Source organism: Melospiza melodia, chromosome 3 (assembly GCF_035770615.1).
Source record: "Melospiza melodia melodia isolate bMelMel2 chromosome 3, bMelMel2.pri, whole genome shotgun sequence".
Taxonomy (NCBI): Eukaryota; Metazoa; Chordata; class Aves; order Passeriformes; family Passerellidae; genus Melospiza; species Melospiza melodia.
Window position 1 is genome coordinate 35,758,341 of NC_086196.1, and position 15,047 is coordinate 35,773,387.

A 15,047-nucleotide genomic window follows, 5' to 3' on the forward strand; every position below is an offset into this window, starting at 1 on the left:
CAAAGGATGACATGCCAAAACGTAATTTTACATAACAGCAATTAATGTGCTTGTAATTTTTTTCTGGCCTTGTAATTTCTGTCATGCAAGCCAATATATTCTAAGCAGGACCACTTACTCAGAAGAAAAATTCACATTGTGTGTGTCATGGCTCCAAATTCCCCCAACTTATTAAAGAGCAGTAGCTTAGAGTCATGCTCTGTATTTTTTTTCATAATTGAGAAGAATCCTGCTCTTTCAAAGTCGAGTTCTGACTGATAAGCTGGGCAGAATGCCATTGAGTAGACTGCAAGTTTTTGCAATAGTTCTGGGAAGTTAATGAGTTTTCAATTTGTTCTCTTATTCTTCTATTTACACTTATGTTTTGGGCCTATTCCACTAAAATAATGATGGTTAAAATGTAAAAATCTATCTTGGTATTGAGCTGCTATGGAGAATATAAGGAATATCAGAATATCAAGTTTCCAGTATACCCACAGGAAAAAATCTCTTTCAGTGTGGATTGGCACAACTCCAATTGTCAAAGGTTGCACATTGTCAAAGGTTGAGTGCATACACAGAAATACAGATGGAAAACACCCCATACAGGTGAGAGGGAACTTAAAGAAGCAGCTTGAAAAAAAGAAAAACCTGAAGTGATGAGTCATTAATCTAAAACATGTACTGCTTTCAATATCAGCATAACTTCTAATGTGATACTTTCCCATGTATTCTGCCAGCTGTCATTTTCCAGATCTTGTCATTCAAACATATACCTAATGCCATTAATTTGTTACAGAATTTTTAAATTCTTTTTTGAAGTGCATATGGATGTCTTCTATTTTTTTTTATACCATACATATCTCATTCTAAACTTAGAGGTTTCCATAGTTGTCATTAAAAAGCACGTAGACAAAATATTTTATGGTATCTATAATAAATGCAAAGAAATCAATACAAACAAAACTTGGCTTAGCAAACTGTACATACATAAATATGTTGTTTTTCAACTTGACATTCAACATTTTTTCCTCATAAAAACTTCTGCAATCTTATTTATTACATCCATTTTTTTTAAACCTTAAAAAAGTGCTTCTCAGATTTACACCTTGTGCATCCAAAGCAAAAGTTAGAATACCATGCCTGAAACAGAAACCACAGGGAATAATACATTGCCATACAAGATTCTTTAAAATTGTATGTTACAAATGCTCTAAAATTCCTTAAGCATTGGTTATTTTGTATACTGTAGATACTGAGAGGGTATTTAACAAAGACTGGCTAATGGGTTGTTTGGAGCAGCACACAGGAAAGGATCTACAGTATCAAGTCCTTGGCTATGCATAGTACAGGGCAATGACCTGGATATAAAGTGGCTAAAAGATCCCAAAAGCTGTACAGAAGAGGCTTCCCTCACATACACTGCATCCTCCTTAGTACCCAGGATGCAAGTATTGAAATGATGCTACTCAGGTAATACGTTGTGCACTTTGATACTGATACACTGATGTGCTTGGAGCCGAGTGCCAGCAGAGAAAGATTCGGGCACAGTAGTGACAACAGCAGACAGGTAAAGCTGCCACGCTGAACCCTGTCACCCTTTCAAACCATCTTGCTCCCAGCCAGCACTCCAGCAAGGGCTCCCGCTGTCCCACAGGTCTCCTTCACAATGGAGGAGGACCATTCATGTATTTCAGCATGGGGTGGAAAGAGCGGGCAAAGTTGTTTGCCATAGCACAGCTGTAATCTTCCTCGGTCATGGGCACCAGGCATGCCAGCCCGATCAGGAGCAGCAGGAGCAGCTGAAGTGGCAGAGCAGCTCTGAGGACTCTGAGGAAGAAGGATGGGCACCGCCACACTGGCCCAGCCTCAGAAGGGGAGGAACCTGAGCCACCTCTTGTGGACCTGAGGAAAGAAGATGGGCAGTTGAATACACTAAAACATTACTGCAGCAGAGGTTGCCCTTGGGCCCTCAACCTCCCCTGAAGGCTGATTTACAATTTGCACAGACTTGGATTGACAACTGCAGAGGTATTTCTCAGTGAACATGCTATTTCCCTAAAATTTTAAGAGACCTCAGATTTCTAGATTGGGTAGGAAAACACCAAATGATCGCAATAGAAGGGTCTTTGTGACCCCACAGCCCCTTTATAATTTTTGGGGAAGATTCTCCACTTAAAGCACATATAGCAAATGGGGAAAATAAAAGGTGGGCCATACCTGCCACATTTGTTCAATGCATGCTGCTGTCTAAGAGGTGGGCCTTCTTGTTTAAAATGGCCAGTTGCATTTGATTTGCAGAAGTTTCTACATTTGTTTGTGTACAAAGTATCCATGAGGGTATAATGCATTGATATTCAGTTACATAATTTTCTGTCAATCAATACACCAGTATGGAGATAATGGGGACTTATTTTCTACAAAGCACATTGTGTTTTGCATCTTGCACAGAATCAGCAGTTAAAATCTATCTGCTCAACTGACTAGACATCATCACCTTCCAAGTGATTTTCTCCCTTATGTTGATGGATCTGACTTGAAGTGGCACATACCTAAATACGTCTATGCGGCAGTAGAGATCTAACACAAATATTTCCAAAGGGACACTTCAAAAATCCATTCTATTATTTAATGAAAGATAAAGACATAAATTTCACATTTTTCTTTTTGACTGAAATTGCCAAGAGCTGAAAAGAGTGACTAGGAAAGATTAAATCTGATGGTCTCAGTGTGCTAATTAAATGGCATGGGAAAATACTGTCTTTCAGCACAAGCCAAAAATGGAAGAACTCAGAGCCTTCAAGTACCTTGCTTCAAGAACTCTGCTATTAGGACATTAGAGCATGAATTTTGTCTCAGATATGTTGCTATAGTACATTGCATGGTTGCTATGATCATGAGGCTTCAGAAAATCTATCATTTCCTAAAGTTTAAGAGATAAAAAGTCTCATAAAGAGATGTGAGAAATCAGGCTTATTGGCTGTGGTCAAATGCTCCCCAGTAAAGTAAGTATGGGAAGATGTTTCCTTAGTGTTTCTTTATCCAAAAATAAAAATATCATCTTCAAAACAATGCCAGGCTTAGCAAGGGTTCCCTTTGCACATGTTCAGGAAAGAGTTATTTTTGTGCTTGAGAGTATTTTATTTTCTTGTTCATATATATATATATATATATAGCACCCCACTATGAGGACTTCAAGAAAGCCCGGCAAATTCTAAAGTTCAGGTGGCCAACAGATACATAAACACTAATTTAGCAGATATGCTAAATCATTACCTTGAACAAAATATTCCAGGAAGCAGTGATGATCAAAACATCAGACCTTGTGCTGTCTGAATCCATAGTATTGTAGTGCAGATGGAAAGCTGCTTATCGCATAACAAGTGATCACGTATTATAAAAAAGATATTGAAAGGACATGGCACATTAAACAGCACCAGAGATTCCATACAAAAGCTCAGTTAGATCAGGACTTCTACTGTCTGAGAATACCAAGACAGGAAGTTAATGGACTGAGGCAGGAACAAAGGGAACAAGGAGTGCTTAATTACTTTCCAAGCATTTGATTGCACAGCCTACCTATTTACAAGGCTCTCATTGTATAAACATTGTTAATCCAAATCAAAGAGTGACCACATTTCTGCAGCTGCTAACTGGTGTTAATGAGCAAAGTGTCATTTTCTTCATTGCTCCAGAATTACTCTGGGGCATCACTGGGTGTCAGAAGGGGAATTTCCAAACATCTGAATCAAAAGGTAGCAAAGTTTTTCTTTCTGGTTTTTCTTTTCTTTTTCTTATGCCTTTAGTAGCATGATCCAGCACTTCTTGCTTTGTGTTTTACAAAAAAGAATCGTAATGTAAGCTTGCATGGCTGATCTCAAAAGGAACACAAACTTTCAAAAACTAAAACAATTCACAGCAAACCATATTTTCTGCAGTGAAGTTGGGTATTGAAGAATAATACTGCATGGAAACAATTCAAAAAGCAAATAATGTAATGTTACAAAAACATCTTCAGAGGGGGAGTTCTAAAAAGTTTGAGTGCTGTACTGCTTGTGTTTATGGCAGGCCCACCTCTGCAATCTACATAATTGGCTGAAATACTGAGTGGGCCATCTTAGAATGTTTAATAGATTTGGTAAGGAGAGATGGTTAAAATTATGCATTGTTAATAAAAAAAGCTCACTAGTTTTAAGGACAGAACACCTATTTACCCTGGCAGGAGAAAGGAAAGCTGAAGTACTGTGCTCCACTTTGGAGAAAAATCTAATTTCTGTTCTTGAGCTTGTCTCTTTAGCTGTCTCTTCTGATTTGTCACACTGTGAGGAGGCAAAGAGGTAAGGCCATCTGCTACTCACTCCAGTACACAATTCCTATTTAGCAGATGAAAGAGGGAAGCACAGCTGCAATCCAGACCAACAGTGACCTTCCTCATGTCAAGAAATTTTATATATTAATCTAAGTGCAAGCAACAGTTACCCTTACTTTGGGAGTTTGTAATGTCAGTGATATTGGAACTCTTCTCTAAGCATTTCAAGAGGGGAGACGCTAATTTACCAGGCTATACATAGGACGGTCAAAGCGAACTTTAATTTCAGCTCAGAGGGGAACCTTTTTGTAAAGATGATTGCTACTTTTTTCCCCCAAGGAAAATATGGTTGATGTAACCAATCTGTATTGCAGTAAGCATCTGAAAGCTATCAAAAAGGAATTTACCATTCAAGTGAAGCTGATAGAAATAAATAAAGTTAATTTACTGCTAAGTGACTAATGGAATGTGGAAAACAGGCTTACATTGAAAGAAGCACTGCTGGCCTAGTTGGATGCTATTTACTGCAGTTAATCAAGAATGGCCCTTAATTTAATATCTTTATTAAAAGACTACTGCACAAAATATAAGAACAGTAAATTTCATCTCTATGATGACAGATGCTGAAGGTCTTTGCAAATACCAGACAGGATTGGCTTCTTGCACAGAACAAAAGTGAGTGAATCTAATAAGTTTAAGAAACAGCAGTTGTATATGATATTTAAGTAACAAGCCCTAAGTGAGAGTGAGGGAGATAACTGGGAAAAGAATCATGGCAAGCCAAACCCAAACCTTGTGTTTGAGCTACTGTGTAGCCATGAGTTTATAATTTTGTGGGCAAAGGCACAAAGAGTGATGTGGTTTGGTCTGCTCCAGGAACAGCAAGTGACCTTTGAAGATCCACTAGTCACTTGGGGAGGCTTGGGGAGAGCAGGAAATGGAGTTTGGCACTATGGCACCAAGACCTGAACAGAGCTGCTCAAGAGAGACAATGTAAACACCCCTGAGCCAACTGAACCACTATTTTAATCTTTTCAAAAAAATTCGCAGGCAAAGATCCACACGTGCACTTATGACAGCTCTCTTAAACTTGAAGAAAGAGGAATTGCTTTTTGGATTTTCTTTCTCACCTAGCACACAATTACTAATACAGCTTGGATGAGACTCCAGTTAAATCCACAATGTAATGTCTAGCTTAATCCTGCATGTGCACTATATTTGTCCATCTTTTTGTGGTGATAATACAGAAGGCAAAGTGATATGACACTTACTATACACAAAGCATGGCCCCTCTAATTTTTTAGATGAAATTTCCTTCACAACTTCTTGTGTGATAAACCTTTTAGGACTGACTTTATTTCTCCTTTATACTAAACCCTAACAGGGTTTGCTGATCCAGTGCAAGATCAAACACAAAGTACTCTGATCAGAGGCATGTCAAAATATTAAAGAACACAGTGACAGCTTGTACCGCATTATCAGTTAAAACCGCATTATACATCAACCGCAACCTGTCTGGCTTGCGCATTTGATTAAGTTTCCTATTCAGCAGTGACTCATTCGTATTCCATGCTTGTCTGAATGACAAATTGAACATTGTGTTGTGCTGCTGCAAGATGTGTTAATAAACAGTGCTGGAAAGCCTTGATCTGAAAGGTGCCACAGCAATGCCACTGCTAGAGCAGGGGTTGATCCCCAAGCTGCCAAACATTGCTAGCTGCTCTTCGAGCCAGGGGCTCGCACCTACAACCAGAAACCTCAGAAGGCTGGCAGAAGTGGTTTGACTACACAGGAGAGTGGAAAAGCGCACACAAATGTGTTCCTTGAGTACAATGGTGCTAGTGCAAGCGTGCTGATCTGTCAAAGGCATCGCCCCTCCTCCTTGCTGTTAGTGGCTGCAGACTAAAGTCCCTTTTTTTACTCCCTATGAGAAACAAAACGCCAAGCTTCAGAGCAGACTGGAGCTGAAAAGTTAGTTCTCCTTCTCCATCAGACAGAACGATGGAGTTTACATAAATCCCCTATTTTCTATCTGGTTTCCTCTTGTTTCAAAGGAAAAAATCCTTAAAAATAGGCAGCTTCTTAGTGAGTGTGGAAGCAGTAAAAAATACTTCTTCTATTTGTTATATGGTTTTACAACTATGCCACTCTACTCACAGTTCCTAACTACACATGCAAAGCAAACTTTTTAAAAGAAGTGTTTATTTAAATATCTACATGGTATATAGTTTTGCTCTTTACTTCATTTATAATGAGAATAAAATCTTAATTTTGCTCATGAAAAAAATAATGCTCTAAGGTATTTTTTTGTCTGCTTGATTGTGGCTCAATCACTGTATTAAATCTAGTGTTCACTTCTTTGTTTGACTCTAACAGGAGTTATTTAAAAAAAAATTACTTAATTTTGTGCTTTCTTCTTTCCAACATAAAATCTTTGACTCTAACAGGAACTATTTTACAAACAAATCAGTTAATTTTTGATATGCAGAGAATAAATGAGATTTAGGTTAAATGAGATTTAATATTAGATTTAATAAGAACAAATAGACCTTAATCACACTTTTTGATTATTTTAGCAGTGTGCAAGACACTGAAATAGCAAAAGATGTCCCCTTTGCACACGTTGTCTTGCTCCTTTGCTTTTTTAACTTTAGTTTTTTTTTAACTTCATAATTGTTGAGGCTAGTAAACTCATCAGTGAAAGAGCGAAGGTACACACATCACACTGACAACAACAAGAATGCAGAAGCACTGTTAGCTGCAGAGATGACAGGTTGCTGGAGACACCGTGGAAAGCAAGAAGCTGTAGCTGCACGCCTGCTCTCTACTGGTCAGACAGAGATGGGGCAGTGCTGCTCCCGGAGCAATGCAGGGGGGCGAGCACTGGGTGAGCCATGGCAGTGTTAGCATGTTAAGACTGCAGTTCGTCTGAGGAGGGGAGAGAAAGTGATCCCGAGTCTCAATACTCTCAGATTCTGACTTTTAGTTTTGAGTCTAAAGTATTGAAAACCCACAAACTGAACAAAACGTTTCAGGGAAAAAAAAAAAAAAAAGAAGAAAAAAAGAAATAAATAAATAAAGAAAAGGATGTTAGTATGTCTCATCCAGATCTGTGGGTTTTGTGAATTCGAGAATATGATATTGGCCTATTACCTGCCTTAATTTAATATCTAGAGGTAAAGAGGATGATAGAAAGTGTTTTCCATGAACTTACTAGCACTCCTCTTAAATCACATCAAAATAAAATAATCATTAAATATCATGAGTGTAAACACAGACTCACTCTGATTAGGCATATGAAAAATAAATGTTGGTTACATGGGATTTCTGTGAAGCAAAAGCTGCAGCTGTCCAAGGATTAGCCTGTATCTCTATTTAACAGAGAATCTGAAGTAATTGAAAGTCCCTTTTGCTGAGTGATTAACAAAAGGGAAGTTACCACTTGTGTAAGTCCTGACCCCTGATGGAGTCAGTGGGACTGAGAGGAACCACGGCCAATTTCTATCATCCTCTTGGCGTTCTAGAACAGAGTGCGGAAACCAGGAGAATAAGGTACCTGCTATGTGGACTGCTGACAGAGGGTCCAGGCTGTGAGAGACTACATTTGCCCCGTGGCTGTTTGCAATGAACAGGGGGTAAAGAAAGAAGAATGTTCAGTCCAGGCAAATAAAGACAAGCTACTGATGAAACTAAATAAAAAGTGCAGCAAAGGAAACATAAAAAAAAAATGAATCAAATGAAGTGACCAATACCCATGAACAAGGAAACTGGCTTTTCTTTGCACCTAGCTGGTTATGAAAATTATTGGAACATACATAGTGAAATCAATAATAACAGTTTAGACATTATTTTTATGAACAGTAGCTCTAGGTTTTACATAAAGTCTCTATAAATTTAGTTCAAATAATAGGCTATTAGAAATAGATGTTATCTTATTAAATTGAATATGGAAAAATATATAGATTTAAAAATGCACATGCAGAAAAATTAAAATTCCCAAGGAAGAAAGGTCGAAGACCCTCCTTTGGCAAGTTTTGCCTCTCCTACACCCCACGATTTTGAAGGCCAAATAACGGTAGGGCATTCTTGCACTCACAGCTATTTGCTGGATTATTTAATGCAGTTAGATGTGTATAATTCTGATTACATTTCTTTTGTATTAGTATTTATTTATTTAGCATCAGCATATTTGGCACTGAAATTCTGAACACTTTAGTATCACTTTAGTCTTCAAAATTGTGTGGGTGCAGAACCCAGAAGTTTGAAAACTAGACCCAAGGAATCATACAAATTAGCTATGAATTATGGAGGAAAAAAAGAGTAGTAGCTATATGAACAGTAACAAATTAAGAGACAGACAAATCAGTATTAAAATATTAAGATGAAACCTATGATGCTCTCTAAACATAGATTTATGGTAAAATACTTCTTCATTTCCTGTAATGGTCAGGCAACCTTCAGTTACACCTGTGATATTAGAGTTATTAGAAACTATTTAGGTTTAAATTTAAAAGACAAAAGCATTGACCTCTGAAATAAAATGTTAAGGTTTATAATCTTTCTCCTTTGGAAAAGCCAGTATTCCTTTACATTCTCACACTAGCATCTAAAAGGAAACTAGTGAATGTAAACAAAAATTAAAAAAATAAATGAATTTCAAGAGCCATAGATTTATCAAGACAGAACTCAGAGGATTTACAAAAAAGTGCAAATGGAAAACCAAAACAAAACAAAACAAAACCAGTCTGATTGTCTTAAGAACTAAGGAAAAAAGCAAATTAATCAACCAATAGAATTGCAGAAAAAGACAAAATAATTGCAGTTCCAATTTGGGCTCAGAGTATGGAAGTGTTAAGTATTAGGCATGTATTGCTATATTTCTTGAATTTTGTGCCAGCGATGTAAATGGACAACTCCAGAGTTGCCACTGTAGCCATTGATTAGGTCCTGCACAGCTAGCTGGTTTGAATAATGTTTTTGTGCCCTTCAGCTCTACTCAGCCATTCATCCAAAGTCTCAATAAGACCATCTGCAACCTGCATCAGAAATGACAAAAGAACTTATTGAGATTCTTGATGAAGCAGCTCTGAAGAGAAGGCCAAACAGAAATGGAGGACTGATTATACCAGACAAGACCAGACTTTGGGGTGCTGCCATCACTAGAGCAAAATACAAGAGACACGACATGCCATACCATGGTAAACCAACCACACTGACAGCCCTGGTTTCAGATAGTATTTACCACTTCTGATTTCATGCAGGATGGGATATGCAGCAGGGTTGGGGAAAGCAGCTGTGTTTTCCTTTTGGTTTATGCCATTTCCTTTCCTAACAAGTGGGAAGGGGTGATTTCCAGCTGGCTAGAACTGCTGTAGATATCTATAGTTCCCACCCAAGAGGCGGAAGAAAATAAATTACACGAAATTACCGTTCTCTGTCTGCTTGGAGTGCTTCTTCCAGATACAGGACTCACTGAGCCTGATGTGTCTAATTCATCAGAAGACCATGAGGACAATTCCTAAAGTTCAGAAGGAATGGAGCTCAGAAATACAGCAACTAGCCATACAGGTAAGCAAACTAGAAAAATTACCGAGTGAAATTCCAGCAGAGTTAATTTCCAAGCCAAATAAAATAAAGCAGTTACATTTTGTCACCAAATTTAAAAAGACTAAGGCATTACATGTTTTCTCTGTCAGCCCTAAAGGAGAAGAAAAGCAAACAATAGTTAAAACTTCCTTTGCTTAGGTGACACATTTTCCAACAAAGTCAATACAGGGGAAAAAAAACAGTTGTTCTTCATTAGCTGTGAACTACAAGAAAAGTTTGGTATTACCAAGATTTTAATTAAACAGGTAGAAATCCACTAAAAGGAGGAAAGAGCTGAGTTCTTGTGCTTTAAGCACTCTGCTAATCCAAGTCCTTTTAAAAAAGTAAACTAAAGGAGAGCCTTGAAATCTTTACTCTGCATCTGTCACTGCTGGCAAAGACACGTGTGTAAGTTCCTCTCAAATACCTGAGGTACACGACAACTTGAAAAGATTTGGACTATAGCTCACAGCTTAAAAGGCACATATGAGGGACTCCTTACCCTATTACAGAATTTACTTTATGCTTTTTTTTTTCTCTTTGACAGAGTGTGCATTTACTTCCTTTCCAGTGACAACTGACATATTATAATTTTCAGTAGTGTTACTGGAATAATTATCTCATATACTTTGCCAGTTGACTGATTCAGTAATAGTAGGGTAAACAAACCAAGAAGTTCAGTAATTGCTACATCAAATAGAAAAAAATACTGAATTTACCCCCCCTCCCATATCAGAAGAGATATTTACAATATAAAGTTTCAGATTACTTTATGATATTCAAAATTACATGTTCCATCTTGATAAGCACTGCAAACCACAGAAACAGAGCAGCCAATAGCAATGATCAGACAAAGGCAGTCAGAACAGCAGGAAACACGCTCAGTGAACAGAAAGGAATAAAAAGACATGACTTACCAGCTGACTGCTTGAAATGTCTAGAATTTTCTCTAGGTCTTTAATATGACGTGTAACCTCTTTCAAGAGCAGCTTCAGTCTGTTTCCAATGACATGTACCTTTTCTTTGGCTTCAAGACAATCCTTGCCTTCAGCATTGACTAGCAATTGGCAAGACATATCTTGCAGTGATGCCACCTTCAACTGAGACTCCAGCAGCTCACGTCTGATTTGCTGTTGCCAAGGCAAGCATCAAATTTTTTTAATAGCAGTCAAAAAAAAAGAGCAGAACTCAAAAAACTCAACATTTTAAATTAAAGACAAGGAAAAAAAAGAAGAGAAGCAATAAATTTCTAATCTGACAGGAGGATATACAGCAGTCTAGTAGTTGCCTGAGATTTAAAATCACATGTGCTACTAAGTAAAGTGAGTGGTGTTCCCTACCAAGGCAAAGCCAGCCACTGATGCTGGTCCCATGGCTTTGTGTTAGCACACAATGTACAGTGCTAACCCTCGTGAGAAAGAGAAATCTGATTAGATGTTTTTCTGGTGATGTGTTTTGGAAGAGAAAAGGGTGATTATAGTCCTACCATCAGAAGTCTGTGATGATCCTGCAGTATTTCTGAGTCCAGATTTGGATTGATGGGCACAATCTCATTTTTCCTTCTGTCAATATTCTCCAACCAAAGCAGCAAACCATGGCTCAGTTCGTGGAAATCCTACAAATGATGAATCATGATTTTAACAGGGTAGCAGAATATTCTAGTCAAACTCAGGTTTTTAATTTATCCTCTGATACATTCTACTAGCTAAATAAAATAATTTCCAAGAAGTATACAACAGAATATGAGAATACTATTCCAGAGATGACAAATTTTGTAAGTATTGGGCTGTAAATACATGTTTTAGGTAGCACAGGTGTATCCTTGAGAAAAACATACGCCAAAACTGTATGGCTTTCATGGGTAAGTTTCATATAGATCATGAGCACAACAGGTAACCAAATGGTCTATATTTTCAGTATATGGGCTGCTGACAATCTGAAATAGGCACAGTACAGACCTGGCACTGTATTAATGCATCCTGCAAGGAGCTGCGCCAGTCTTCGATCATGCTGCACACGTGCTCCCAGCGCACGTTCATCTGAGACAGGCGCTCCTGGAGCTTCTTGCTCTCCTCGCTGTCAGACTGAGTGAACTCTGAGCTGCACAGATTGATGGACAAGATGATTGCCTTGCGGTTATCAATTGCCTTCTGCAGCTCCTTGATGGTAAGACAAAGGGGAAGAAAGAACGGAAATTGGTAAATCGTGACTTTCAGAAACATAAAGCAGAGAACACACCACAAGACTGCAGTGCTTTGCCACCAGCAGCTGCAGAAAGGCACCATACTGTAACAGTCCCTTTACTCTGGATATAATGCTTCTGGGCTCACTCTGTGACTCTGCAAATGTTCACTCTTTAACATCTACTAAAACTTTACTGCAAGCATAAACAAGAGCAAGCCAGTTAAACTTGTAAAGTCTTAAAAGCCTGAAGTCAGAGTTGAATTTTAAAGATCTGGCTCATGTTTCAGATATTTTAAAGACAGAGTAGGTCCAACAAAATGTAAACATGTAGCACAACTGTATTTTAGCTCACAATAAAACTTTTGCCCTCACTTTTCATTTTTGCTGATAAACATGAAAACCAACATATTTTCAAGTGGAATCTGCTGTCATCAGTATTTTAAAATAAAAGCTTTTACTGAGAGAAGCAAAAACACACAAAGAGTATAAAGATCTTAAATTTATAGAAGTACTACTTGTATAAAAACTCTGATTTGTTTACACTGGAAGCCACAAAAGAAACCCACCTCCACTGGTTTGGAGGGTACTAATGGGCTTTCAAAGAGACGGTGAGATAAGAACAGGATTCTTATGAAATGCCCCGTTTTCCACCTACTTTACAGCATTTACTTAAAAGCACGATGTCACAGTAACCTCTGCAGTACTTATGGCAGCTATATTTGGATTACAGTGAAGATGAGCATTGACATGCTTCCCATGGATCACTGCCGGAAACAGCCTTTGCTATTTGTTCACCTCACCCCTGGCATGAGGCACAGTGCATTTTGACATTGGGTCACATATTTTCGTGCCCATGCTTGTAAGAAACTAGTAACTGAATGTGAAGTTGTGGACCACCACATTTGCAGATCTTTATAGCTGTGAAATACACAAGACAGATGGAAGTAGCACTCATATTTTGATGCTCCTGAGATGACAGAAGAAGAAAAGGAATGTTGCAAAGCGGCATCAAATTTTTCCTATGTTGCACTGGTGACACGGGGTAGGTTACAACACCTTTGGACTCCTTCTCATTCCTCCACAAAAAGTAGTAATGTCTCAGTGAGGCATTTCTTTTGAACCAGCTATTTTGTTACCAATTTGAGTAGAAGAGAAGTGATCTAACTTGGCACTTTTTAAAAACTTCATCAATTTGGGTGACATCAGGAGTTATCTGGACATTCTGGGATTACAGCATTGCTGCAGAACTACTATTCCAAAACTTCATTTGGTTAGTAGTACATTTTCCTTCCAAAAGGTGATTCAGAAAATCACTTTCCCAGTTACTTTACCTGCAGCAGCCCACTAAGTGGAGAAAATCAGCTCCAATTATTAGCAACCTCTTCAACGTTCCTGTTGCACTCAGTTTTAGAAGGTAACTTATGGAACAGAGAAATAAAACTCACTTTCAGTTTTTTAATCCTGAGCTCAATAGTTTGTATGTCAGTGCTGAGATCAAGGCGGTGGAGCTTCTCCAGTTCCTCTTCAGTTTCTCCCAACCAAGCCCAGATGCTGTTAAGGTCAGAGTTGAACTGCTGCCATTGCTGAAGGTTCTGCTTCATCCTCAGCTCCTTGCTTAGAGCCTGAGCCTGGATTAATTCCCATCTTTCAATTACACCTGGAATTACAAACACCAAATTCAACAACAGCCAGAAAAACTCACTAGCTTCACAACACACACAATTGCATAAACCAAATACTGTTCAAAACAAAAAGATGCTCTGTAAAAAGCCTAAGCCTCAAACACTAACCACTTTAAAAATGAAGTTAGACTGAAGAAAGTGATGTAGGAGGGAAAGAACGAAGAACCTGGATGATTCCAGTCAACAGGTAATTTAATTGCTTTCTAATGTCAGACTTCTATGAGCAGAATTAAGATGATACATGCAGGTCTCTAAAACAGGTTATGCTGGCAAAAAAGACATCTTAAATTACCAGACAAGTGCAAACCAGGCAAGAAATATTAATACATCTAACTAACCAGGTATTTATTATTTTCATTGGTACTTGTGCTGATCACTGTTTAACGGTCACATTTCACTACATTTGCCTTAGCTACTGCTGATGCATTGGATAAACACTTGCACTAGAAAGAAATAAATAAGGGACTATTTCTTCTTGCTAGTTATCTTGAAATGCTAAGGCAGAAGCTGCATCACTCCATCAATTAAAAATTTACAAATAAAAATCCACAAAAAAATAAGAGAGACTATATGGGTAGCATATCTTGTCAAGCTAAGAATGAGGATGATGCCTTTATAGTCTCTGGGAATCCATGCTTTCACAATCCATGCTACCTCTTTTTCTACAGCTGATGCTTAAAATTAGCCCTGTGAATACTTCTATCAGGCGAAAATAAGTTTCTTTACTCTAGGCAGGTAATCTGAGAGGTGAAAGCTAATATTAGAAGAAACAAATGCTGGCCAAGGTGTTTTGTACAGCAATATAAGCAACCTTTTTCATGAGAAATCTTAAAAAAAAAAACCCATTGCATCCACAGGGACCTCCTGAAAGGCTTAGGGTTGTGCTTCATGATATGAAGGGGTTCTTAAAATGGACTTGTCTGCCTAAACTCTTCATACAGCATACACAAAGAATACTTACTATTCCTTACTATTCCTAATTAAAAATGTTAAACAGAACATGGTAACAGTCAGTCATGTAAAATATATATGCCAGTAACTAATACCAAGTGTTTATTCAGGAAAGCTTTGCATGTGTGCTGCTTTCCATAATTACTGCTCATGAAATGAACTACATGTTACTTACCAGCTGTTTGTGTTTCAGTACTGTTCATGTTAATGAGACCTGAAAATTTTTCTTCTTCCTCCTTCAGTTTATATCCAAGCCTTCTTACTGAGTCTATGCTTCCACTGCATTCACCTAGCAGTTTCATCTGTGTTAACAAACAAAATATTCCTTTTCAATATGCACTGTACATGACTAATTG

At 38.0% G+C, this 15,047-nt stretch overlaps 1 protein-coding gene across 21 annotated transcripts in view; it reads right to left on the minus strand.

The window, feature by feature from the left end:
• Positions 1-897: 897 nt before the first annotated feature.
• SYNE1 (spectrin repeat containing nuclear envelope protein 1) overlaps positions 898-15,047 on the minus strand; it is a 289,695-nt gene continuing 275,545 nt past the window's right edge. For 19 of the 21 annotated variants that reach the window (XM_063151313.1, XM_063151312.1, XM_063151296.1 and 16 more), the window contains 8 exons: positions 14,867-14,993; positions 13,504-13,715; positions 11,833-12,033; positions 11,361-11,489; positions 10,792-11,004; positions 9,717-9,806; positions 7,845-7,903; positions 898-1,884 (listed from right to left, as the gene is read on the minus strand). In XM_063151313.1, coding sequence (XP_063007383.1) covers positions 1,644-1,884; positions 7,845-7,903; positions 9,717-9,806; positions 10,792-11,004; positions 11,361-11,489; positions 11,833-12,033; positions 13,504-13,715; positions 14,867-14,993 — 1,272 coding nt within the window. In that variant the 3' untranslated portion in view covers positions 898-1,643. The remainder of the gene's footprint in view (positions 1,885-7,844; positions 7,904-9,716; positions 9,807-10,791; positions 11,005-11,360; positions 11,490-11,832; positions 12,034-13,503; positions 13,716-14,866; positions 14,994-15,047) is intronic. The other 2 variants (XM_063151310.1, XM_063151309.1) reach the window with 1 other exon arrangement.